This window comes from Dendropsophus ebraccatus, chromosome 1 (assembly GCF_027789765.1).
Source record: "Dendropsophus ebraccatus isolate aDenEbr1 chromosome 1, aDenEbr1.pat, whole genome shotgun sequence".
NCBI classification, from domain to species: domain Eukaryota; kingdom Metazoa; phylum Chordata; class Amphibia; order Anura; family Hylidae; genus Dendropsophus; species Dendropsophus ebraccatus.
Window position 1 is genome coordinate 119,297,900 of NC_091454.1, and position 27,528 is coordinate 119,325,427.

General features: G+C 43.0%; 1 protein-coding gene across 6 annotated transcripts in view; it reads left to right on the top strand.

The window, feature by feature from the left end:
- The window catches only part of SRPK2 (SRSF protein kinase 2), a 124,224-nt gene that overhangs the window by 68,717 nt on the left and 27,979 nt on the right, over positions 1-27,528 (top strand). For all 6 annotated transcript variants that reach the window (XM_069977740.1, XM_069977758.1, XM_069977731.1 and 3 more), the window contains one exon: positions 21,531-21,676. In XM_069977740.1, the coding sequence (XP_069833841.1) occupies positions 21,531-21,676 (146 nt within the window). The remainder of the gene's footprint in view (positions 1-21,530; positions 21,677-27,528) is intronic.

A 27,528-nucleotide genomic window follows, 5' to 3' on the forward strand; every position in this document is an offset into this window, starting at 1 on the left:
CAGGTGGTCCGCCCGCTCCACGGAGCGGGCAGACAGCGGGAATCATTACCGAGGGTTCGGGTTCGTACGAACCCGAACCGAACTCTGTTCGGACCATCCCTACTTGTAAGCCCTCGCGGGCAGGGTCCTCTTCCTCCATGTACCAGTTTGCCATTTGCCCTCATGTAATGTGTTTTTGATCTTGTATTGTTCCTGTTTGTTACCCCCTATCTCTTATATAGTGCTCTGGAATTAAGGGCACTTTATAAATAATAATAATAGTTTCTGCATGTTGTTGTATGCACAAAGACTCATTTTAAGTCGAAACGTTGTACCTCTGCTTGTAAGCATAATAAAGATTTTCAAGACTGGATGCTGCTGGGCTCCTTTGCTACAAAACCTAAAAGCTAGTCCCTCTCACATATTACTTGCTTGGGGTATTGGGGTATTTAGATGACACACATACCTCAACAGATTAATAGCTAGAATGCCAAAGGTGTGCAATGCTGTAATTGCTGCAAAAGGTGGATTCTTTGACGAAAGCAAAGTTTGATGTAAAAACAATGTTATTTCATATACAAATCATTATTTCTAACGTTGTCAATGTCTTGAACAACGTATGGTGGTGAATAAGTGTGACTTTTGATGGAAAACACAAAATTGTTTGGGTGACCCCAAACTTTTGAACGGTAGTGTGTATATGTGTGTGTGTGTGTGTGTGTGTGTGTGTGTATATATATATATATATATATATATATATATATATATATATATAATTTTATTTTATTTTTTTTCAAATGTAATTTTCCCCTTTTGTTTTTAAGTTAAAGGGCATCCTTGACTTGCTCTGTGTGTGTGATCATTATTAGTCGTTGCGTACATACATATAGCTATAGTGTGTGGATAATCTTACTTTTTATCCCTTACTTTTAAGAAACACTTGGGGGGATTTTGTAATTCTGCCCCAAAGTTAGGACAGAACTATACCACATAACTAGAAAGTTCACTGCTTTTGATTCCATGGCAGACACTGTATGGCTTATGTGATATGGTTAGCTGTGTGTGTTAGAGCGTGTAAGCTTTTGTATTTAGCTACCTCTTTGTTTGACTTTGCACCAATATTTTGTACACAACAATAATAAATCTAGTGCCCTTTCATCTTCCCCTTCTTAACCCCTTGCTGTTGCTCAGCTTTTGCCTTAAGCGAATCCGTCAGCTCCCGGGCACTATCTAAGGTGCTGACAGTGTGCTGTAGCTGGCAGTCCACCAGTGATCATGGTGCCTTTTGGGTAATTTTCCGTGCAGTGGATTATGTACAATGTTATGTCTCCTACTGTCACAGAGCAGTTGTTCGTGCCACACTTGTCATGCATCCTCCTCCCTCCTCCCTCTTCATGAATAATCAATGCTGCCCGGCCTCCTGCTCGCTCAGCTGTTAGATTGCAGGTGAGTCCTCTGTAGGCAGGTTATGTTTGAAAGAATCTTTCCTCTATAATGTGTTGGAGCTGTGGTCTAGGGGTAACTCACCTGTCTAGAGACCTGACAGCAGTTCATTCTCTGGTTCGAATCCCCTGACGTGGGCTGCGGGGGGCGATCTTGCGGCCAGGGGGTGCGGGGGGCGATCATGCGGCTGGGGGCGATTGGGGCGGACGGGGGCTGCGGGGGGGGCGATCATGCGGCCGGGGGCTGCGTGGGGGCTATCGTACGGCCGGGGGGTGCGGGGGGCGATCATGCGGCCGGGGGGTGCAGGGGGCGATCATGGGGCTGGCGGCGATCGGGCTGCAGGGGGGCGGGCAGGATATACATTACCAGGTCCCCGCTCCTGCTTGCTTCGGCGGCTCCCGGCACGTTCTGCCCGGCCAATCAGTGCGCTGCCCCGCCGCAGCGCACTGATTGGCCGGGCGGGCCGTGAAGACATCAGGAGCCCCGAAGCAAGCAGGAACGGGGACCCGGTAATGTATAATGTCCGGCGGCTAGGGGGTTAATGGGGAGGGCTGCAGACAAAATCGCAGCAGGGATGTACATCCCTGCTGCGAGTTTCTCTGCTCATGAAAGTATAGGGCTGGGATCTGCAGCGAGTCTCGCTGCAAAACGCAGCAAGGAGACTCGCTGCAGATCCGGCAAGTGGGTTTGAACCCTTAAAATGATACAATAATGAGAAAAAAAAGACATCAGGGGATTCGAACCAGAGAATGAACTGCTGGCAGGTCTCTAGACAGGTAAGTTACCCCTAGACCACAGCTCCAACACATTAGGGAGGAGAGATTCTTTCAAACATAACCTGCCTACAGAGGACTGATCTGCAATCTGAGGGCCCTTTTACACAGAAAGATTATCTGACAGATTATCTGCCAAAGATTTGAAGCCAAAACCAGGAACAGACTATAAACAGAGATCAGGTCATAAAGGAAAGACTGAGATTCCTCCTCTTTTCAATTCCATTCCTGGCTTTGGCTTCAAATCTTTGGCAGATAATCTGACAGATAATCTTTCTGTGTAAAAGGGCCCTGACAGCTGAGCGAGCAGGAGGCCGGGCAGCATTGATTAATCATGAAGAGGGAGGAGGATGCATGACAAGTGTGGCACAAACAACAGTTCTGTGACAGTAGGAGATTGCACAGAAAATTACCAAAAAGGCACCATGCTTACTGGGGGACTGCCAGCTAAAGCACACTGTCAGCACCTTAGATAGTGCCCAGGAGCTGACGGATTCCCTTAAAAGCGACTCGGTACCCACAATCTGACCCCTCCAAACCACTTGTACCTTCGGATAGCTGCTTTTAATCCAAGATCTGTCCTGGGGTCCGTTCAGCAGGGGATGTAGTTATTGTCATAAAAATAACTTTTAATCCAGCAGCGCTGTGTCTAACGGCCGGGGCTTACATTTGTAAAGGGCCCTTTTACACGGAAAGATTATCTGACAGATTATTTCCCAAAGATTTGAAGCCAAAACCAGGAATGGATTTGAAAAGAGGAGAAATCTCAGGCTTTCCTTTATTACCTGATCTCTGTTGATAGTCCATTCCTGGCTTTGGCTTCAAATCTTTGGCAGATAATCTGTCAGATAATCTTTCCGTGTAAAAGGGCCCTAAGGCTTGCACAACCTCTCTGTCCCTCCTCCCCACCCTCCTCATGATTAGGAATGCTCCAGGCAGATTGCTCCCTATTCCCCACCTGTTAGTATAAAGAACATGGGCTGGATCGTTAATACACCTGTGCAAAGCTCAAACAGCAGTAAATGTTGAGGAGGGTGGGGAAGAAGGACAGAGAGGTTGTGCCAACCTAATGCATATACAAATGTAAGCCCCGGCCGTTAGACACAGCACTGCTGGATTAAAAGTTATTTTTATGACAATAACTGCATCCCCTGCCGAACGGACCCCAGGACAGATCTTGGATTAAAAGCAGCTATCCGAAGGTACAAGTGGTTTGGGGGGGACAGATTGTGGGTACAGAGTCGCTTTAAAGAGGCACTGGCAATATTAATTGCTTTCAGTACTGCATGGACTGGAACTTCCTGTGTTTGGTCTCTTCTTTTTGTGTGTGTGTGTGTGTGTGTGTGTGTGCAGAGAAAAGACCAAATTTGAGCATGGTGGGAGCATGGGCCACAGTTTGACCACATGTACAACGTTGATTTAAACATAGAAAACTTAAAAAAAAATAAAGTGTATGTCTTGCAAAACCGTTTGCAATTACAATCGCAACAGTGCCTTTTTAACACCAGGACCCTATTTTTCAAATCCGACTTAAGTAACTTTAAGTGACAATAACTTTATTCTCCATCGACGTATCTAAGGGAGCATTCACACATTCCGTGCAAGGTCTGTAAATACGGACAGTATGCATAGAAACATAGAAGATTGTCGGCAGAAAAAGACCACTTGGTCCATAGAGTCTGCCTTTTTAGCATTTCCTTTCTTATTATCTTAGGATAGATGTATGTTTATCCCAGGCTTTTTTAAATTCTGTTGTTGTAGATTTACCTACCACATCTGCTGGAAGTTTGTTCCAAGCGGCTACTACTTTTTCAGTAAAGTAACAGCCAGCAGGGGGAACGATCATACATTTGAGCCGTGAGGCCATGTGCAGTGTATTATACCAATCAGTGTTTCACTGACAGGTAATGCTGATCAGACACTGCTTACATAGCCAGGGGGTCTGAGGCTGTTCTGAGGCCTCCAATTGCCATAGCTCCCATTGGTACCCCACAATCCCTTTGTAGGGTACTGATGGAGGACAGAGGGAGCCACAGCTGTAAAGAGAGCCCAGCAACATATGACAGCTGGGTCCTGCAACAGAGGACTCTGAGCCAATGTCATTCTCTTGATGTACCTGGTATGTGGGATTGCATTAAAGCATTTAAAGATTTAGCAAAAAAGGGTTGAAAGCCTATTCTTATCTCAGATTAAAAAAAAAATAGAGAAATACTGTATAGCATAGGATTATTGGATTATGGCATATAGGATTGTTTATCTGTCTACCGAAATTCTGAAATTACCAAATGTCAATTTATGTGTGTGTGTGCTTCTTCCCATGTCAGATAATTACTTGTGCTTCCCAGCTGAGCAGTGCTACAATTCCTGGAATGCCTTGCTTTCCCTCAGCTGCTAATCACAGCAAACTCTTCTTGCTCACTCCCCTCCCACAGCACTCCTGCCAGTTCCCTGCCCGTAGCAGCTTTAAAGGGGTTCAGCGCTACAAAAACATGGCCACTTTTCCCCCTACTGTTGTCTCCAGTTCAGGTGTGGTTGGCAATTAAGCTCCATTTACTTCAATGGAACTGAATTTCAAAACCCCACACAAACTGGAGACAACAGTAGGGGGAAAGTGGCCATGTTTTTGTAGTGCTGGATAACCCCTTTAATTCATTGCTCTGAATGGCAGGCTCTCTTTTTCCACTTAGCAAGTCTGCAGAAGCCTCTGTATTCCCTGTCTATTCTTATGCTTTTGTGGCATTGGTCAGCATGCTATGAGCACAACTCATTGCTATGAGCACAGTAATTGATGTAGGCAGTAAGGTGTGGTCAAAGGTGGTGACGTGAGGATAGAGCTCGGAGACCAGATTTAACAAAGTATTATTATTATTATTATTATTATTATTATTGTAATAATAATAATAAACAAATACAATAAAAAATTTAAGAAGGTAAAAGGTGTACATAAATTAAACCCCAACACGCGTAAATCACTAATATAGTGTGTTATCAATAACAGTACTGGCTTCAGCATGTTTTTGCTCAATCTAACCCTGACAGGAAGTGGAAAATTAAAAAACTACAGAATGTGGCATTGTCTTCAGCTCCTCCCTCTCTGCAGAGACAACCTATCATCCTGTAATGTCACAAAAAACTCTGGAATTGAGGGTGCTTTATAAATAAATATAATAATAATAATTATTTATAAAGCACCCTCAATTTCAGAGTTTTTTTGTGACATTACAGGATGGTTTTTTAATTTTCCACTTCCTGTCAGGGTTAGATTGAGCAAAAACATGCTGAAGCCAGTATTGTTATTGATAACACTATATTAGTGATTTACGTGTGTTGGGCTTTAATTTATGTTCACCTTTTAACTTCTTAAATTTTTTATTGTATTTGTTTATTATTATTATTATTATTATTATTATTATTAATCTGACAGCTAATGGTTTTGTCCTGTAAATATGTACTTCATAGCCCTGGCAAAACATTAACACAGCCAGCTACTTGTCCTCCGTAACTGTGCCAAATGGTGACCTCATATAATGGTGACTCTGGAGCACTCTGTGCTCTTGTAGCATTTGTATTGTGTGCTCCTAATCTGCTGCTTCTGTTAATGGCTCTCACTTCTCTGTGACTTAAAGGGGTGGTGTCATGAACAAATCTTGGTCTATAGTGTTGCATTATGTTAAATGAAACCTAACCGTGGTACCTGGGCTATAGAAAACACATTCACAGGCCACAAGTGTAAACCAGTATCTCAGCATCCTGTGGCTCTCGTGTTCTGAAACTACCTGCATGTCATGGCAGCTAACTTTTATAATATTCTGGAATATGCAACATATCACAACTGTAAAATGTGAAAACAAAACAGAACTTTTTGGGGGAATTTACTAAAACCTAAAGTCTTCGTACATTTAGGGGGAGATTTATCAAAGGGTGTAAAGTTTAGACTGGTGCAAACTGCCCACAGCAACCAATCACAGCTCAGCTTTCCTTTCAGCCCTGCCTAAAGCTGAGCTGTGATTGGTTGCTGTGGGCAGTTTGCACCAGTCTAAATTTTACACCCTTTGATAAATCTCTCCCTTAGTGTTTTTCTGATGAGGTGCATACCTCTTATTGAATCAGGCATTGCATCGGCTGAGTGCACTTTGAGTGCATGGAAGCTGAGGCTCAAATGGAGCCTTAACACGTGCACTGTGTTCATTTTGTTACAGAATAAAGCACTACTAGTATGAAGCAAAATCCAGAGTGCCAAGTCTTTTGGTAAGATAGTACACAGGCAGAGAGACTGCTAAGAGACAGCTCTGGAAGATATATCATCCCAGGGCTTTATACATAGTTTAGACTGCTGACTACAGCTTTATCATGGCCTCTATGCTGCGCTTCTTTTTAGGATGTACACAGACACAAGTGCATGATCTCCTCCTCTGTGTGGGCAGACACTGTAGATGAGGGGTGTCAAACTTGGACATTTAAATACAAAGCTTTCCCTGTTCAGCCATGATGGGAAATATAGTATTGCAACAGCTAGAGATCTGCTGGTTTGATACCAGTGCTATAGATGTTAGGCTACACCCACCAGCTCTATGAGAATAATGCTATATATATAATATATATTTATTGATATTGCTAATCCTTATATACAGACTACAGCTTATTCTAAAAAGCTCCTACAGGATCTGCAGCTGATTTTCTGCAGCAGATTTCATTTAAATAACTGAACACAGCATCAAATCTGCTGCAGATCCTGTAGGTGTGAACGCACCCTAAAACTTCAGGTATGCTTTAGAAAAATCTTTAATTTACTTAAATTTATGTAACCTTGGATACTAATGCTGCGTTTACACGTAACGATAATTGGCCGATCGTACGATAAACGATGTCGGAGTAACGTTTTTTTTTCTCATAACGAGCAGCGTTTAGACGGTACGATATATCGTACGGAAAATTCGTTGTGCGATCGTTTTGCGAACGCTTAAACCTATCTCACACATTGGTTAAATCGGCGAACGACTGTTCACACGGAACGACTTGCGAATTTTTTACGAACAACGATTTGATAACCTGTTGAAAGATCAAAATGCGCGATGTATCGTTCGTCGTATGATCGTTCGCTGCATTTACACGTTTGATTATCGTTCGAATTCGATCGTTATCGCGCAAATTTGTACGATAATCGTTACGTGTAAACGCACCATAAGGCTATCTTTTTTTTTTTTCCCCCCAGTGGAAAAAAGGGTCCTTTTCCACCTAGATTCACAATTTTGTTCCCAATTTGGATGATTTTAGAAGTTTTCCCAGCCTGATGGAAATGCAGTTGTAAAAAAAAAAAAGAAAAGAAAAAGAAACTCCTATATCTACATATTACAATTCCATATTGGTTATGGTACAACCTGGTGTTTTAGGGTACAAATCCACTTGACGTATTTGCTGCGGGAATCAGTCTTAAAAATAAGCAGGCAAAACGCAGGTTGGCTTTATACAATTGTTCTGCCTTAAAATACGCAATTGCGTATTTTTGAAGCGTGAAGCTACATGCGTTTTTCGCACAGGTTGTTAACAACTGATGCTTTGCTAACAACAAGCTTCACGCTTCAAAAATACGCAATTGCGTATTTTAACGCAGAACAATTGTATAAAGCTAACCTGCGTTTTGCCTGCTTATTTTTAAGACTGATTCACGCAGCAAATACGTCAAGTGGGTTTGTACCCTTAAAAGGGTTATCCAGAGCTACAAAAACTCTTGTCTCCAGCTTGGGCGGGGTTTTGCTGCTCAGTTCCATTGAAGTGAATGGAGCTTAATTGAAAACCGCACCTGAACTGGAGACAAGAGTCGTGTTGTCTCTGAAAGAAAGTGGCCATGTTTTTATAGCACTGGATAACCCCTTTAATTCAAATTCAATTCACTTTCCACACTGTTAGATACCTGTTACACACCTGTTACACAGATACACCTAATTAACATATTGATAAAATGAAAGATTGTAGTATTATTGCGCTGAGGATTACTACCTTCTTCCTCAACGTCTTCTGCCCTGTGGCAAAGTAACAGCAGGTTATATTAATTTCCCTTTAAATTGTGTTTTCCACTATATGAAGCAATTCTAAGGCCCCCTACAAACCTTATAGTGAAGAAGCAGCAGTGCTTGTTAAAGGAGTTGTCCAGATATCCAGATAATGGGGACTTGTCTATCCTCCACTGTTTGGACACTCACTAGGGCCTACTGATCCCCATTTCCTTGTCCCCATCTTCATATGCAGGATATGCCTGCTTAGGCCATCTTTGGCTGCAGAGGTGACCAGCCCCAGTCAGTAAGTTTCTTTTTTTAAGAAGGAATGAATAGCAGTGACTTGGTGATAGCGAGTAATCCTATTGTTTTTGCATTTTTTTTCCCCTTTATAATGCCTGAAAGTGTACCCATTATTATAAAAAAAAAAATCGACATGTCAAAACTTTTGATCGGTCTGAGTATTCAGCCCCGTACCAATTGTGAGAACGAGCCAGGAGAAGACTGCATTAAGCACAGTCCTCTCCTGACTCCATGTCACGTGAGGAGTTGGAACCAGATTTTTTTTTTTCTGACACACAGTGGGAGTGGGTGCACTGAAGCATGGTCCTCTCTAGGCTCGTTCTCCCGGTCAGTATGGGGCTGAACACTCAGACTCGGACCGATTAAAACTTTTAAAACTTTTGGCATGTCTCTCACATGTCAAAAGTTTTTTATTTTTTCATAATGACGTGTTCATTAGAAGGGTGTCTGTGCCGAATACAAATTCATGGTTCAGTAATTTTTTTCTGGTTCTGAAACAACCCACTAAAAATTTTACACTTTATCCATATTTTTTTGCTGAAATACGGATGCCAACATGTTACAATCCGTAAACAATTGATTTTAATGAGAGGATCCGTAAAAAAAATCAGGGTCCGCACCGGGTCCGTACTAGGACATGTCCTTTTTTTTCAGGATTGATTTTCATATATTTCTGCTACTCTGGGCCCCCTGAGCCGCCGTCATTTGCAGCACCGGGTGGCCCTGCTGGTCTCCTGGGTTTTGCAAATGTCCCTTTAACTGCAAGCACTCCTGACCAGAGCTAGCAGTTATGTAGTTATGACTTCACTTGACCGTTTAGTGGTCAGTCGGGGGGGCCCAATCAAAAGTTTGCTATGGGGCCCAGCCATTTCTAGTTACGCCCCTGATTTGGAGTAACTAGACACCAACTTATGCATCTGATATTTATATGCTGAAAATCAAAATAGGGGTCGATAGACTTTATTTTGCACTTAAAGGGAACTTTTATGGTGCCTGACAAGTTGCGAGGCTTCTCCCCATCCCATCAGACTTGTTTGATAGATCTCTGTGTTCTGGTAAAGCGAGAGATCTATCAGACAATGCCAGCAGGGCAGACAAAAGCCACCAGGGACTGCTGTAATGACTTGTATTTCAGGCAGCATGATAGTGATGACAGGTTCCCTTTTAATATGTATATAAGAATCAATAGACCCTTACTGCATATAATGTGTATACATTGAAAATAATACGTTGAACGCTAATTTAAATAAAACTTAATGTTTAAATGCTGCTTATGACAGTTAAAAAATCTCCTAGTGCCACATTCTAGGACGCTGCTTACTATGTACATTTTTGCCTTTGATTTCCATAGTACACGCTGTAAAGAATGTCAGCAGAACAAGTATTGTGACTGTTAAGACATGCCTGTATGTGTCGAATCTTACCAATGAAATCTAAGCGTTTCTGATCCCAGCACTTTCCGGATGTGCTGCCTAATATGGTTTGTTACATCCTACTCCTCTTTGCCCATAGGGACAACTGATGCACTCAAGCTTACACAGCAGTCCTTGTCATTTACTTGTGCTTTTTCAGATTTGTACAGACATCACAGAATGTTGGTCTTTTCCGATGAAGACACATACTAACGTGAGCTTTCATTCATTTTGAACCGCCTGTTTGTAAGAATGTAGGTAGCATGTGTTTATGCAGGTCTACACACTTCCATTGCATTCTTTTTTAGAAATATTTGTTGGTATATGATTATTTTTTTAGCATACTTCTGTGTTAAGGAATTGTTTCTTATAGTGATCAAATGTTATTTTTAAATGGTATTTAAAAAAAAAATAAAAAATCTTTTCCATTCGGAAAGCCTTGCAGACTGGTTACCCTAGAATTCTTTGAGCAGTTCATTTGTTCTAGCACAGGTCCTATTCTGTTGCAGCTAAAGGATTCAAGCTGTGACATATAGTTGATCTGTGTGATTGGCTCAGCCTGTTGTCATAGCTACTAAACTCTGGATGTCATTGAAGCTTTATGGTGTTCAGTTTATCCTTTCTTGCTCTGTCCAATTTATTTAAATGGTTTTATCAGTTAGTGCACGCTGTTGCATTATAATATTTTACTAAATAAATTATGTACTTTAGTTTTTGAGCATTTGACATCAATATCTAGTTTTTATGTGTTTGTTAGCCATGTATTCTCCAATTTCATGTACCATTTTTATATCATTAGGGGGAGGGGGGGTTATTGTCTGTAATTTATATTGTCATCCTATTGAATTTCATCTCTTGATCACAATTGCTCCTCAACGGTTTTACTCGTGTTTACTTATTTTGGAATACATACTTGAAAAAAGGTTATCTAAAGATTGTGCCATATCTTCCTATAAGGAACAACTAGTTGATTTAGTGGCATTCGAACCACTTGGAACCCTATCAATTTAAAGAACTGAGGTCCGTTGTTCCACAAGTGAATGCAGTGGCAGCACTCATGCTTAACCCCTCCGCAGCCTGTTTTGACCTTAATGCCCGGGGCCTATTTTGCAAATCTGACCTGTCCCTCTTTATGTAGTTATAACTCTGCGATGCTTTTAATTATCGCAGATATTGTGAGATTGTTTTTTCGTGACATATTCCTCTTAATGTTTGTGGTATGCTTTGGTTGATGTACTCAGTAGTTTTTTGTAAAAAACACATTTGGGCAAACATTACAAAAATTTACGTTTCTTTATATTCAAAATTTTCCTAAGAAAGATGGTCATGCCACTTAAACTTATTATTACTGCAACATCTACAACATGTCTACTTTATGGTGACGTCATTTGGTAAACTTCCTTTTACTTCTTAAGATGTTAGAGGACTTTGACAATTTGCAGCGATTTTTTTCAAATTTTGGTGAAAATTTCAATTCTGATTTTATTAGGGACCAGTTCAATTCTGAAGTGGATTTGTGGGGCCTGTATGTTAACCCCATAATAACCTCCATTGTAAAAACTGCACCCCTCAAAGTATTCAAAGTAACTTCTCATAAGTTTATTAACCCTAAATTTAGGCAAGTTGGAGGGGAAATTTTAAATTTCCATTATTTTGGCAGATATTACATTTTAATCCTCTAACCATTTTTTTCCTCTAACAAAGCAAATACTAATTGAGAAATGGAATTCACCGTTTATTTCCCTTATTCCAGTGTTTCTAGAAATCCCCCATATGTGGCAGCAGTGGGTCACCTGTCGGGCCCTTTTTTTATTTCAGGTTTTTTTTTTAGCCGTTATACCATGTCACAGAGGCCTTGGGGCGCCAAAATATTTGTGTAAGACAAGTTGATGTTTCCATTGGTACCATTCTGGGGGACATGTGACACCCTGATCAATATTTATTTAATTTTTTTATGGGGTGGTACGAATAAAAAACACAATTTAGGAGCTGTTTTTCACCATTTTTTTGTACGCCATTTACTGTACGTCACATATGACAAGTTATCTTTATTCGTCAGGTCGGTACGATTACAGTGATATCCATTTTGTAAGAGCATGTGAAGTTTTTTTCTCTGCGGCATAAGCTGACATTTTTAGTGGTACACTTTTGGGGTACATGTGACCTTTTTTTTCTATATTTTTTAGGGGGAGGGATAAAATTGGCATTTTGGTTAGTTTTTTATTTATTTTTTGAATGGCGTTAATCTGACGGTATAATTAATGTAACAGGTTAATAGATGGGGTCATTGCGGACGCGGCGATACCAAATATGTGTATCTTATTTATAGGGGATCATTTATAAAGGGGGATGGGGAATGTGTATATTTATTTATGTATTTATTTAATTATTTGATTTATTTTAATTCCTTATTTATTTATGTATTTGTGTGTGTTTTTTTACTTTTGCAGGTACATATATAATGCATTACAGCACATAATCCGTGCTGTAATGCATTATATAGTGAATGAGTGTCAGTGTTGCACACTGACACGCATTCAAACGATCAGGTCCCTGCAGCTGATTCAAACGATCAGTGCAGGGACCTGATTGTTCAGCATCGGGGGGGAGCTGTATCCGGGGTGGGGGGGGGGGACAAGGGGGGGGACAAGGAGTGGGACCGGATCGGAGCACGGAGGGAGTGCAGAGGGGAGTACGAGGGGAGCACAAGCATGGGGAGGGAGACGAATCCGGAGGGGAGGGGGACAAGGGGAGGGAGAGGAGAACAGGGGAACACGGAGGGGAGCTGGATCGGGCCAGGGTAAGCTGGATCGGGCCAGGGGGAGCCCGGACATTACAGGGGGAAGGAAGGGGGGCTGGGGGGAGCATTACAGCGGTGACGGCAAGAGGAGGCAACGTCCTGCAGCCTCCTCCCGCCATCTGATCAGCAGGAGCCAGCAAATCTCCCCATAGATGATGCGGTCGCACCGAACGTGTCGTCTATGGGGTTAACTGCCCCGGGGGAGCGCGGCTCCCCTCCGGGCAGTGGCAGCAGGAGGAGGCTGTGTTACACAGCCTCCTCCCGCTGCCCGATCTCAGATAGGGACAGCATGGGGAGGCAGGGAAAGCATGACGTCCAGGGACATCATGATGCAGAATGGCACTGCTTTTCATAACGTCCCTGGACGTCATATTGGGGGAAGGGGTTTAAGGGGTACTTCAAAATATATTTAAATTTTTTTTATTACATATGGAAAGTTGGACAAATCACTAATATACACTATTTATGGGAAATGCACATTAAAGTGCTATTTCCCTCAATTTAGTAGATCAGACAGGCCCAATTTCTCTGAAAAAAAATGTGATGTCACGTCTCAAGTGTATGTTTATGCAGGGTCCAGCAGGGGGAGCATGTAGAAGTATAGACGAAGAATAGACGTCTATGTAGAAGTGCAGTGCTCTCTCCCTCCGCCCTTCCCTCCCTTCCCGTGCTGGCAATGTCCCCCCTCCTATCTATCTGCCTGTCTCCCTACTGGCCATGCAGCCTGGTCCCGTGCAGGGGGGTTAGTGCCCCTTATCTGCCGCTCAACCCGCTGCACCTCCTTCCAAGAAGCTGCCTGTGCTCTCCCATCCTCTGAGTCAAGGTGAGCGCTCCTGCACAGGATTGAGCGGCGGGATGAGCGCGGAGGCACAGCGGGGCAGAATGACGGGAGGAGAACAGAGGGGAGGAGGGGGTGCAGGAGCGCTCACCCCAAACAGGACCAAGCAGCGGGGTGACCGCTGAGTCGCTGCGGGGATCGCAGGGGCACACAGATGACGGGAGGAGACGCAGGAGCGCTTACCCCAACGGGACCAGGTGGCGGGATGAGCGCTCCAGCACAGGAGCGGGCAGCAGGGTATGGAGCCACAGGGGCTCATAGAGGATGGGAGAGCACGGGCAGCTTCTTGAAAGGAGGTGCAGCAGGTTGAGCGGCAGATAAGGAGCGCTCACCCCCCTGCACGGGACTGGGCGGCGTGGCCGGGAGGGAGACATGCAGAGGGGAGGTAGGGGGGACATTGCCAGCACGGGAACGGAGGGGGAGAGCACTGCACTTCTACATAGACATCTATTCTTAGTCTATACTTCTACATGCGCCCCTGCTGGACCCTGCCAGAAAACATACACTTTAGAAGTGACATCACGTTTTTTATAGAGAAATTGAGCCTGCCTGACCTACTAAATTGAGGGAAATAGCACTTTATGTGCATTTGCCATAAACCGTGTATATTAGTGATTTGTCTAACTTTCCATATGTAATAAAATATTAAAAAATACATTTTGCCAGGAGTGCCCCTTTAAAGGAGAAGTCTGGTGAAAATTTTTTTTGTATTGCCCCCCAAAAGTTATACAAATCCCCAATATACTGTACACTTATTACGGGAAATGCTTATACAGTGCTTTTTTCCCTGCACTTACTACTGCATCAAGGCTTCACTTCCTGGATAAAATGTTGATGTCACGACCCGACTCCCAGAGCTGTGCGGGCTGTGGCTGCTGGAGAGGATGATGGCAGGGGGACACTGAGGGACACAGGGCACTGGAGGGACACTGAGCATCTCTCTGCCATCATCCTCTCCAGCAGCCACAGCCCGCACAGCTCTGGGAGTCGGGGTCGTGACACCATTTTATCCAGGAAGTAAAGCCTTGATGCAGTAGTAAGTGCAGGGAAAAAAGCACTATATAAGCATTTCCCGTAAAAAGTGTATATTGGTAATTAGTATTACTTTTGGGTTGAAATACAATTCTATAATAAAACATTTTTTCTTTAACTTCATTCCTTCTCTGTGGGATTCAGAACATTGCTTAGCACTAAATTCAAATACAGTTTGTTCAGAATGAAGCTGATGCTGACCATTCACAGTTTACTTGACAGACAAATGCCTTCCATTCTCAAGATTGTTGGGTGTCCCATCAGTTAGACCTCCAGAGGTCAGTTAGCTTTCCCCTATACACAGCTTGATCTTGGAATAACTCTTTTATATGATCACTAACCATTCAACAAACCTTGCAGAAATAGTACAGGGGAATATATGAAACTTTGTAATGTATGTTATTGGAAAATAAATGCCTCTTTCTCCTCTGATAAGGCTCTTTCCCTCTATCCTAAACCCTTTGTTCATTCTGAAAACTGCTAAAAATAGTTTTCCTGTGGGAATAAGTTAAATGCTGCCCATTGAAGTCTATAGATAGTTGCAGAGAGTGGGAATCTGGGACCAATTAGTGTTGTATGTCACTTTGGTGTTTGATTAAGGTCACATTCACAGATCTGTAGTCCCACCAATGGCCTAGTAGCCTGCTGATTCCCTTCCGTAGCCCTGTCCATAGCAGCTATGGACAGGGCTGCTATGGACAGGTTTTGACTGCCAAACCAACTCGACATAACTGTCAATTGTTACTTTTATTCAATAGCTATGTTTAAAAAATGTATTTAAAAAAAAAAAAGAAGTCCCGCTGTATGTAAATTTCTGGCAAGTAGTCACGGGAAGCGGATTTAGTCATGGTGGGCAGAATCAGCCACAGGTCCTGGGCGTCTGTAATGGCTGTAATGGCCGCCGTCTTCCAGAGTCCGAGCATTGACGTCAGCGCGCCGCCAACGTGAAACGCAAGCCGCCGGGTCACGTGGATGGAAGGCAGACCTCTCAATCACGCCCCTCTGGGCGTGATTACAGCCATTACAGACCCCAGGACCTGTGACTGATTCTGCCCACCATGACTAAATCCGCCCACCATGACTACTTGCCGGAAATTTACATACAGCGCGGGACTTCTTCAAAGTAAGATTACGAATCGCTGCCGCCGCCCCCCCTCTGCCACTTCATAACTTTGCTCAGCCGCGATTGGCTGAGCACATTTATGCTCAGCCAATCGCGGCTGAGCAGCTGATGATGCGGCCGCGTCATTTGTTAATAAATGTATGTTCCTTAAAATCACTCTATTACCATGCTTATAGCGCTTTTATCCTTTGGTCTATGGGGCTGATTGAGGTGTCATTTTATGCGCCATGATCTGTACTTTCTATGGATGTCTTGATTGCGCATATGCGACTTTTTGATCGCTTTTTATTACAATTTTTCTGGATTTGATGCAACCAGAAATGTGCAATTTTGAACTTTGGGATTTTTTTGCATTTACGCCGTTTACCTTGCAAGATCAGGAATAAAATAAATTAATATTTTGGGCAATATAAAACATGTTTATTTATTTATTTATTTATAACATTGGAAAAGGGTGGTGATTCAAACTTATTAGGAGAGGTGTTTTTTTTATTTTTATTAATAACACTTTTTTTTTTTTACACTTATTCTAGAAGCCACCCTGGAGGACTTCTAGTATCTATGCAGTATAGTAATACTGCATAGATCAATGAGATAGGCACTCGAATGCTGCTGCTGCAGCCAAAAGCAATAGAGTGCTTAGTCGGGATAAGCGCCATTACGGCACAGACCCTGGCCCAGGTCAGAAGCAGGGATCGCCCCTCCGCCACCAGGGAATGGCTGCAGTAAGTGTTCAGATGCAGCTGTTAATTTTGACAGCTGCATCTGAATACCTAATTAGCGGGCACGGTGATCGGACCATGCTACAAGCGCCACCCGGGACCGCGGCGGTTCACCCTGGGTCGTCTAGGGGTTAACAAAATGGCTATCTGCATAATTTAATTAAAAAGAGAGAGAGAGAAATGAAACAGCTGTGTTTCCTTTCCCTTATTCTCAGGAGGCTGTCACTGTTTCGTTTCACCCACCCCTTGGCCAGGGGCTCACTGATTGGTGTGATGGGTGGGGTTAGAGATGAGGTGTTGCAGCTTGCCTGGCAACAGAAGAGACAGATCATGTTACTTTGGTCTCAGAAGGGAGGGAGAGGATAAAGGAGTGGAGATAGAGTGGACCAGCAAGTTAGGATTTTCTGCAGCTTCAGGGTGTGAGTCAGGATGCGCTGCAGATGAAGAGGCCAATTCATGTAATAGAAACCTATTAAAAACAAGCTTAGTTTATAGGTGGGGATTGAGCAGGGTTAAAATTTTCTTAAGTGGAGTACCCCTTTAACTATGTTAGATGAGCTGGTAATATTCCTTTTAATATCAATGCTACCATGTAACCATCTAAGGACACTGCTAAAGATTGTGTCTTCTCATTTGTGTGCTCCTTGTAAGGTATATGGCCCATTCCCATACAAACATGTACATCCGTCATCTGGACACAATAATCACTGTGGTTTTACATACTGTCATGTATTTAGACAACCTGCTACTTTTACAGCCAAGATTCATTGTCAGCTGACATCGTCAAATTCTATATTTGTCACCTAATGTAAAATACAATCCGATAATTCAGCATGACCATCCTGCACAAGCCATAAAATATTTAACAGTGCAGTAGAATTTTTCCATCCTTACCTTTATTTTTAGCTGCTTGCCCTGATAACATGCACCAATAAATCATTGAAATGATGTAGGTTCTAAATTTACCTTTTGCTTATACTTTATAGTCTGTGACCCCTCCTCTACATAACAGGATCTACTCAATGTGGAGAATAATTGGAGACATTGGATAAACTAATGTATTCATCTTAGAAACCTTTTACAAATACATGTGACTATCAGGATCGCACAAGCTATGTGCCTTTAAGTGTCTCTTTTTAAATATAAGAAAATGTTAGTCTATTATTCTTAGAATACTATAGGGGTTTATTATATGACCTACATAAAAGCAGACATCATATTCTATTGGATGATTAACACTTTCACTGCTGGGCCTTGTTCACACAGTCAGGCTTCTGACTGGATTTAGGGTATGTTCACTCTACAGAGGAATTGCAAGCAGGATCTACGCTCTGCCCAAAGGATTGACATGTCAATTCTTTTGGCGGATTGTGCTTAAGAAATCACATTCTGCTTGAAATTCCTTGCCGTTTCCGTAGTGTGAACATACCCTTCGCCATGAAGTGAAAAGTCTGCAGACTACAAGGAAGCTAATTCACATGTAGGTTATGATTTCAGAAACATAGCAAGTTATTTTGGATTCATCATCTTCATGTTTTTTCTTTCTTTTAAAACTGCAGAAAATTGGACAACAGCTAAAATACCTCAAGGCTCTCATCAAACGGGCCAGCACATATCCACCACATCACATACCTGTACAAGATTTAACCAGCGAGTACAACTTTTTTTTTTAATTCAGCTAAAAAAAAGCAGTGCAAGCCAATATGTACAACGTCGCAAAAATACATGTGCATGATAAATTCCTACCATAGATTACAATTGTCAGCTGAGGTTTTTTATCCAAGCATTCACACCTAGTCAGTAGCCACCAAAAAACTAAATCCATTGTGTGTTCTTGGGTAACTCTGGACATAGCTTCTATGTCAGGTGACTCTATCGTAAATTATTGTCTATGCTTGCTCAGGCAAACCCAGGGGTTTATATCTATCTTACTTTATCAGAAGCAACCTTATTATTTGTTGCTTGTGATCACTTCGAGAAACTAGTGTGTTACGCACATACATACAAGCATGCATCCCTACATACGTTAATGTATTCGTTGCAGGCTTCCTTGCTGCAGGAAAGAAAATGTGTTGCTATAACAACAGCCTTGCAGGAACAGGTATTAGAAGTAATCAGCTTCGTCTCAGTCTGAAATAGCCGTTCGTATAAAGTAATAGATATCGCTAAAATCCTTTACAAATTGTAAATAAAGATAAAATAAATTCAGTGTTGTCTGAGTTTATAAATGGTAATGTAAATGTAAGAAATTAGAATAGCATATATTGATAGTGCCTATCCTTTTTACAAACAAACCAAAAAAACACCTTGCCAGTATATGGGGTTCCAAAGGTCCCTACTGTGAAGTTAACACTTACATTTAATTCACTACATTACTTATATCGGTGGAATTTTCTGGACTCCTGCATAACAAACCAGTTTAGCCAAGCAGTCTTGTTTCCCAGTGGTCTATGGTGGCTTTTATCAGTGGAGGGAGTAATGTGGTATAGAAAAGTGATGGGGTTAATAATCATATTTTAAAGCCAAGTATCTAGTGTCTGGTGGTTTTACTCACCTCAGGCTTCACCGTTCTTTTGTGACTGTTCTTGGCTAAAATGCAGATTATATACCTTACCTTGACTACTCTTTTGTCAGTTTCCCTTTTTCTATAAAGCTGCCTTGCTGGAGAACATAATAGACATCTTATACTTACCTCTCCATGCTCCCCCGATGTCTTATTGCTGCATCTTTGGTGTCACCCGCTGACTGCAGTCACAGCCACTTCTGAGATGAACTCCCATTCAACCAATCACTGGCTGTGGTGTTGTCCCGTCTTCGTTACTGATTGGCTAAGCAGGCTGTCACTCTCAGGACTAATTTGTCTCGGAAATGGCGGTGGCTGCAGTCAGCGGGGGATACCAGAGATGCCACAACAGGACACCAGGAGAGCATGGAGAGGTAAGCATAACATGTTTATGTTCTCCTGCAGGGCAGCAGTATGTAAAAAAAAATTCCTAATGCCAGATAAACCCTTTAATCCCTGGTCCACAACTAGACAGCAGAAACTGTAAATGCAGGAATCCTGACAAAAGGGCAGTCACCCACCATATACATAACCCATTCCCAAATCCCTGTCAGCCCTTATGTGTTTGAATGCCAGTAAGGCTACATTTACACATCCAGTAGTTTTTCAGAACCGTACATGATGTCTGCAATCTTTGTTCGCAATCTGCAAAAAAATTGTTCATAATTTATCCATGTTGCATACGTAACCCTTATATTTTGTGGATCAGCTAAACAAGAAGGGGGGAATTGATGGTTAAATAAGTGGCAATTGTTTAAAATGATTACTCATACGTATCTTTAACGGAATTGCGGACGTTATGTACATTTCATTCATAAAAATTACAGATCCGCAAAAATTATGGACACAACCAAAGACTTCTATGGGACAATCTTTGACAATTGTGGTCCATACTAGAGCTTGTCAGTAGTTTTTTGCTGATCTGTAAATGAGCAGACAGTGTGAACAGCATGATTGAAATCAATGGGCCCTAAATTTGTCTGTAATTGCAGATCCGCTATTACGGACAAGACTACGAAATGTGTGAATGTAGCCTAACTGCATATGACCTCATTGAATACAGACCCCAGACTCCATTAAAAAAGAAAAACACATATAAGCAACAACACCCGTCCCTTTTCATTTGAAGTCATGGTACAATATGGAATGTGCGGGGCTTGGCGGATCCAGACACTGACCTACTCCTGACTATTATTATTAGGTGATATTCTATTAGATTTTTTTGCCCAATCCTCCTTTTTGCACTTTATCTTTGTATTGCAAACTTCTCTTTACTCTGACATTGTGTTGTTTCATATTTAGCACTTAGCACTTTAATAGGCTGTTAGGTTTATATCATTTGCCTTTTTTCTTAGGGTACAACCCCACCTGACATATTTGCTGCGTGAATCAGTCTTTAAAATAAGCAGGCAAAACGCAGGTTGGCTTTATACGGCTTTATACAATTGTTCTGCGTTAAAATACGCAGTTGCGTATTTTTGAAGCGTGAAGCTACATGCGTTTTTCGCACAGGTTGTTAACAACTGATGCTTTGCTAACAACAAGCTTCACGCTTCAAAAATACGCAATTGCGTATTTTAACGCAGAACAATTGTATAAAGCCAACCTGCGTTTTGCCTGCTTATTTTTAAGACTGATTCACGCAGCAAATACGTCAAGTGGGTTTGTACCCTTAAGGTTTATTGTGGTCTTAGTTCATAGTTACATATGTCCTTTCAAAAATTGATCTTAAAGAGGACCTGTCACCCCCCGTGCTGGGGTGACAGGCTCCCAACCCCCGTTACAGCCCCCTATACTCACCTGATCCCGCCGGGTCCCGCTTCCTGATCCGGTCGGGTCACGGAGATATGAGCGCCCGAAGCCCGGCGCGCGTGCTCACAGGAGAGTCCGATGCCCATAGAGAATGACGGAGCATCGGACTCCCCATTCATTCTCTATGAGCGTCGGACTCCCCTGTGAGCGCGCGCGCGCCGGGCTTCAGGCGCTCATATCTCCGTGACCCGACCGGATCAGGAAGCTGGATCAGGTGAGTATAGGGGGCTGTAACGGGGGGTCGGGAGCCTGTCAACCCGGCACGGGGGGGTGACAGGTCTCCTTTAACACTAATATTTATGTTGGAAGGTTCTGGGACTTTTTACCACAAACAGTCACTTTTATGAGTTTATTTTTTATGTGCTCTTAATATGGGAAGGGACCGGTATTGTAGTGTATAATATGCATTTACATTAATAAAATATATTTCTGTTTTATTAAAATGGTGTGCCAGTTTTATTATGTGACATATGGTTTAGTGTGTTAATAACTGAGCGACCAATATTGTATTCAGCTATGCAGATTCTGTAGCTATGTGTGTTTGGGCACTATTTTATGAAAATAAAAGATAGATAGATATTTTTATTGTTTTACCAGTATGTCTGCAGTTTCTGTTACCACTTTTGATTTACTGATTTACTGTGTGGAAGATTTTGGTTATTGTTCTTCTTTGGCACCCTAGACGTTTGGATTTAGTGTGCAGTATTAAAGGAATTGTTCTATGCTTCTCCTTTTAGGCCGGAGGCTCAACAGAAAGTTCCATCAGCTCCTCCACCACCCCCACCACCTCCTCCACTACCGGAGCCAGCACCACCTGAGCCAGAAGAAGAGATTTTGGGCTCCGACGATGAGGAACAAGAAGACCCCGCTGATTACTGCAAAGGTGAGAATTCTAGAAGGCTACCTATGAGTTCTCTGGCATGGCTTGATGGATAGCTACTAATGGCAGATTGTCACTTGTCAGGTATACTAAGATGGCCTGTTCTAAAACAGTGTCTGGCAGCAGAATAACTGTCATTGACAATTGACATTGACACTTATTCTGCTGCCAGACATGGTTTTAGAACAGGCCACTTAACAGTTGAGTCACCCAGGAGAACTGCGGACAGAGGTTGACCACAGGTGTACAATGATGCCCTTGGTGTTGGTGAGGTGCAGTAAAATTTAGCTTATGGGGAGATTAGGTATTATCGTTCAACTGTGACTTTACAGGAACATCAGGTGCAACGGTAGAGTTCCTTCAAAATGGCCTCTGGCCAGAAATGGGTCACTTAAGATGGGTCAATAAGTGCAAATTTCTCTCAAATACAGCACATATATCTCATATTCAGTATTACAGCAGCATAGGTGAATATTTACAAATATAATGCAATAGGCCTAAATGTCACAATAAAGAAAAACATAACTTAAAAAGTAGAATGGACTTCTATTCAATGGTAAAAAAAACACTCTTAAAGTCATTGATGAGGCACTTGTAATCTGTGTCCATTATAGTTCAAAGTACCACTTCCATCTGAGACTGAAGTCCATGCAAAAATATAAACTATTGCTCAGGCTTAGGGCTGGGCGGTATACCGTGAAAATACCGATACCGTCTCTGGCGTCGGTTAACCAACCTCAACTTTGCCAGGACGGTATCTGCGTTATTCCACAGTTTTGGGTGCTTTATGTGCAGAGATGCAGGGATGCCAGAGCCAGGCAGGACGTGGCTGCAGCGGAAGAGAGGAGTCTTATCCCAGGCCCCAGACAGGAGGGGGATCACTGAGCTCCGACACTACAGCCCAGGGATCTGGCTGATCTCTCTCAGGACCCCCCAAGAGGCAGACACTGAGCCCCGCAGCCTCGGGGTGTCCTGCTCTCCCCTACCCGGGCAGCGCGCGCAGCACAGACCGGACTGCTTCTGCTGCGGTGACCACTCTGCCCCTCCCCCTCCAGTCACTGCCGGGCCGTCAATTCAAACAGGGCAATTGCCGCGCAGAGCAGTGACCTGGAGCCAGAGCGGTTCCCAGGCTCCAGTCACTGTCACGCTGCCACAGATATCCCCCTCCGTGTAACAGCAGCAGCCTTCAGGAGGTAACCTATTACTGTCTGCTTCTGCCCCACACAGCCCTCCCCCGTAACTAGCCGGCACCGCTCTCCAGGAGATAACACTCTGCAGCCATTGTAGCTCCTCCCGTTGTGTACTGGCCAGAGGAAGAGACAGTGTCTGACTAGCGGCAGCTACTGCACGGAGGAGCCGCTTACTCCTCTCTGCTGCTCCAGATCTTATCACTGACAGGCAGAGGCTAAAGGAGAAAGTGGTTTCCCCATGTTCACACAGGCTCTGGCTGTATCTGGAATAGCAGAGCTGTCACACAGGAGGAAGGGGGACAGGTCCCTATACACACAGGAGGAAGGGGGACAGGTCCCTATACACACAGGGGGAAGGGGGACAGGTCCCTATACACACAGGAGGAAGGGGGGCAGGTCCCTATACACACAGGAGGAAGGGGGACAGGTCCCTATACACACAGGAGGAAGGGGGACAGGTCCCTATACACACAGGGGGAAGGGGGACAGGTCCCTATACACACAGGAGGAAGGGGGGCAGGTCCCTATACACACAGGAGGAAGGGGGACAGGTCCCTATACACACAGGAGGAAGGGGGACAGGTCCCTATACACACAGGGGGAAGGGGACAGGTCCCTATACACACAGGGGGAAGGGGGACAGGTCCCTATACACACAGGAGGAAGGGGGACAGGTCCCTATACACACAGGAGGAAGGGGGACAGGTCCCTATACACACAGGAGGAAGGGGGACAGGTCGCTCTATATACACAGGAGGAAGGGGGACAGGTCCCTATACACACAAGAGGAAGGAGGACAGGTCCCTATATATATACATATATATATATATATATATATATATATATATATATATATACACTATGTACACACAGGAGGAAGGGGGACCTGTCCCATCCTGTGTGTACATAGTGTGTATATAGCAACCTTTCCCCCTTTCTCCTGTGTGTATATATAGCGACCTGTCCCCCTCTGTGTGTGTGTATATATAGCAGCCTGTCCCTCTTCCTCCTGTGTGTGTGTGTGTGTGTGTGTGTGTATATATATATATATATATATATATATATATATATATATATATATATATATATATAGGGACCTGTCCCCTCCTGTGTGTATATACAGAGACCTGCCCCCCTCCTGTGTGTGTGTGTATATATAGAGATCTGTCCCCCTCCTGTGTGTATGTAGCTGTATAACTCTGCTGAGACCCCCTAATAAGGACAAATAATAATAATAATGATAATAGACTAAATTCACTGCCTTGAGTTGCTGCTCAGTGAGTTCCATTTTTTTTTTTACCTTAAGTGGGTGTGGCTTGCAAAGGGGCGTGTCATATTTATCGTCCAATTATCGTTACCGCAACTACATGTGCGATAAACCGCGATATTGATTTAGGCCAATATCGCCCAGCCCTACTCAGGCTACCCTTCATTTGTCTCCTATATGCTGTATAGCATCAAAATAGTAACAACATGAGTCAATAGTGTTCCTAAACCTGAGATTGTTGTAGCCAGGGAAAAGACTGTGCAACTTATAGTAACTTCATAGTCACTGAAAACTCTCTCCCCAGCTGTGCCTCAACAGCAACTAGGGGGTGCCTCACTGGTGAGGCCCATTTCAGTTTGAGAAGCACTGGTCTAGCACATAGCAAGCAGTCTTCATATAAAATAGTCACCAAACATCATCTTTTATAACAATGCTCCTGCCACATACATGGTGTAATGACCAGGCACTTAAACTTTATATCATGTAGCCAACGTGGCACAAAGGGTGTATAACAGAGGCTCCCTAACTGTCCCTACTTTGCAAGCTGCTGATCCTGGGTCAAGATATAGACTCTGCCTCTGGCCCCTGAGACTTTTGGGCATCCTCTTACTCCTGGTGGCACACACAGTTTGGCTCCTTTGTATGTAGAGGTGGGTTCCGGGGGAATGACTGCCACTGTGGGAAAAGTTGAGATGGTGTTGGTCACAGAAATATGAGGGTACTTCTGATGGAAAGTAAGACATGCAGATTTATTTATGTTTCCTAAACCTTATTTTGTATTGGTTACTTCCATGCATGACCATGTATGACTGTGTTCTTCGGTATAGTAGGGAGTTTAGCGGGTGTGCCGAATACAGACTGTACATTCTTTCTCACGACTGGACTATAGTTGGATGGCACTGTGAATGCTTGCCAGTTTAGTACTACCCTTACTTACCTGTTGTTTTTTCTCTGATTGATCTCTGTATAGATCATACACTGCTTGTACAATTTTTGTCTGTAGATTCTTAAAAAACCCAGAAAAATCTTTTCAATAAAATGATTTAACCAGTCATGGTGTTGGTCACTTGAGGGACACCCTGGTTTGTAAAAGCCAGTGAGGTGGAACCAGCTGCTGCAGGTATGTTATCTGCTCCTTTGAGGTGGCTTCCATCTCTTGGTGTCAGGTTCAGGCCCTCAGGTGTGTCAACCAGGCCTTGACATTAGTGCAAAAATAATTCTTGTCACACTCCTCCAACACCGTGGGGACACAGGAAGACTGTCTACGTGGCTCTTGCATAGGGGTGTACTCCACCTCATCACCAGGTTCCAGGTTATGCAGGTACTTCAAGAGGTAGTCCCTTTTTTACAGACCTCCTGTTCACAAACAAGGTACAACCATGTAGGAGGTCCCTCACAAATCTATAACCTTTCAACTTGTCAAACTCCTGTACAATTGCCGTCCTCTAAAGAGTGCACACTACACCTGACTGAGGATGCTCCAGACTCCAGGCATTTTGTGGTTGTTGGGGGAATTATGCTGCAAAATCACATGCAGAAATGCTTGAAACAGACACTTATAGAAAGCAATGTAGCGCGACCAATCACTTTTTTTTGTTGTGAAAGGACGTGTTTTTTTTTTGTATGCAGTTTTCACTTCAAAGGAGCCCAAATAGTCCCGATATCATCGTTTAGCTGTTTTAGTGCAGCCAAAGAAATCATCCAGTGTAATACCACATTTAGTTGGCTGTACCTGCCGCTCGTGTCAGTCATCAATCTAAGGTGTATGAGACTCTCTAAAAAGACCACCCACAGATGATGAAAACACCTATAAAATCTAAATCAAACACCTATATCAATACCAAAGAAATGGCACCATATACCCCTATGCTCAGAAAAAAAAGGAACCTACAGTGGTACCTTGGTTTAAGGGTGCATTCACACGTACAGGATCTGCAGCAGATTTGATGGCGCAAATTTGAAGTTACAGATTCAATGCAAAGTAACTGTGGGCCATCAAATCTGCTACAGATCTACTGCGGATCTGCTGCAGATTCAAATCTGCGGCATCAAATCTGCTGCCGATCCTGTACGTGTGAAGGCACCCTTAATGCTGCGTTTACACGCAACGATTATTGTGCGAGTTTGCACGATAACGATCGAATACGAATGATCGTACGTGTAAACGCAGCGAACGATCAAGCGATGAGCGAGAAAACGTTCATTTTGATCTTTGAACATGTTCTCAAATCGTCGTTGGTCGTTCGCAAAAAATTTGCAGATCATTCCGTGTAAACAGTCGTTCATCGATTTTACCTATGTGCGAGATAGGCTTAAGCGACCGCAGAAAGATTGCAAAAGATTTTTCTTCGTACGATATATTATCGTATTATCGATATATTATCGATATATTATCGTAATTATCGTACGATATATTGTTCCATTTAAACGCTGATCGTTATAAAAAAAATTGTTACTTCAAAATCGTTAATCATACTATCGGACGAATTATCGCTCCGTGTAAACCCAGCATAAGAGTAACTTAGTTTTAGGGTGCGTTCACATGTGCAGGATCTGCAGCAGATTTGATGGTGCAGATTTGAAGTTGCAGATCCGCGGATCTGCTGCAGATTAAAATCTGCACCATCAAATCTTCTGCAGGTCCTGTACGTGTGAACGCACCCTCAGGGTGCGTTCACACGTACAGGATCCGCAGCAGATCCACAGCAGATTTGATGGTGCAGATTTGATGCTGTGTTCAGTTATTTGAATGAAATCTGCTGCGGATCCAAAGCAGAAAATCCGCTGCGGATCTGGTACGTGTGAACATACACTAAGAGCGTTTTGGTTTAAGAGCTCGCAGCTTTTCAAAATTATGACTTGGTTTAAGAGCTCCCTGTACTGGGTGGGAGGGCGAGTGGGGGAGGGGCATGGTCTGCATAGCATGGTCTACAGCACTGTACTCTGACCCAAGAAGTCTCCCTCACCTTCCAAATCATAGCAGATCCACTTCAGGCTGGGGCTCACATCAGGGAACAGGACTGTGGAGGTAATCTCTCCATAGCTGTAATCCCTCTCTCCCCAGACAGTGTGCTGCTATACTGAGCCCATATATGTCCTGCTCATTTCCCATCCTCTCCATTACTGTACAGTAACCTATAATATCACATATTCTGCTGTTTCTGAATGTTTTATCTGTTCTACATGTTATTCAGAATAATAAATCATTATTTTTGCGGTGTGGAACCAATTGTCTGCATTTCCATGATTTCTTATGGGAAAATTTACTTTGGTTTAACAGTGGATTTGGATTAGAAGCATGGTCCCGGAACGAATTATGCACCACTGTATATAGTAATACGTGCCCCCACAATAAATATAAATCACTTAACAAATGAAAATATAACAAAGCTTTGTTT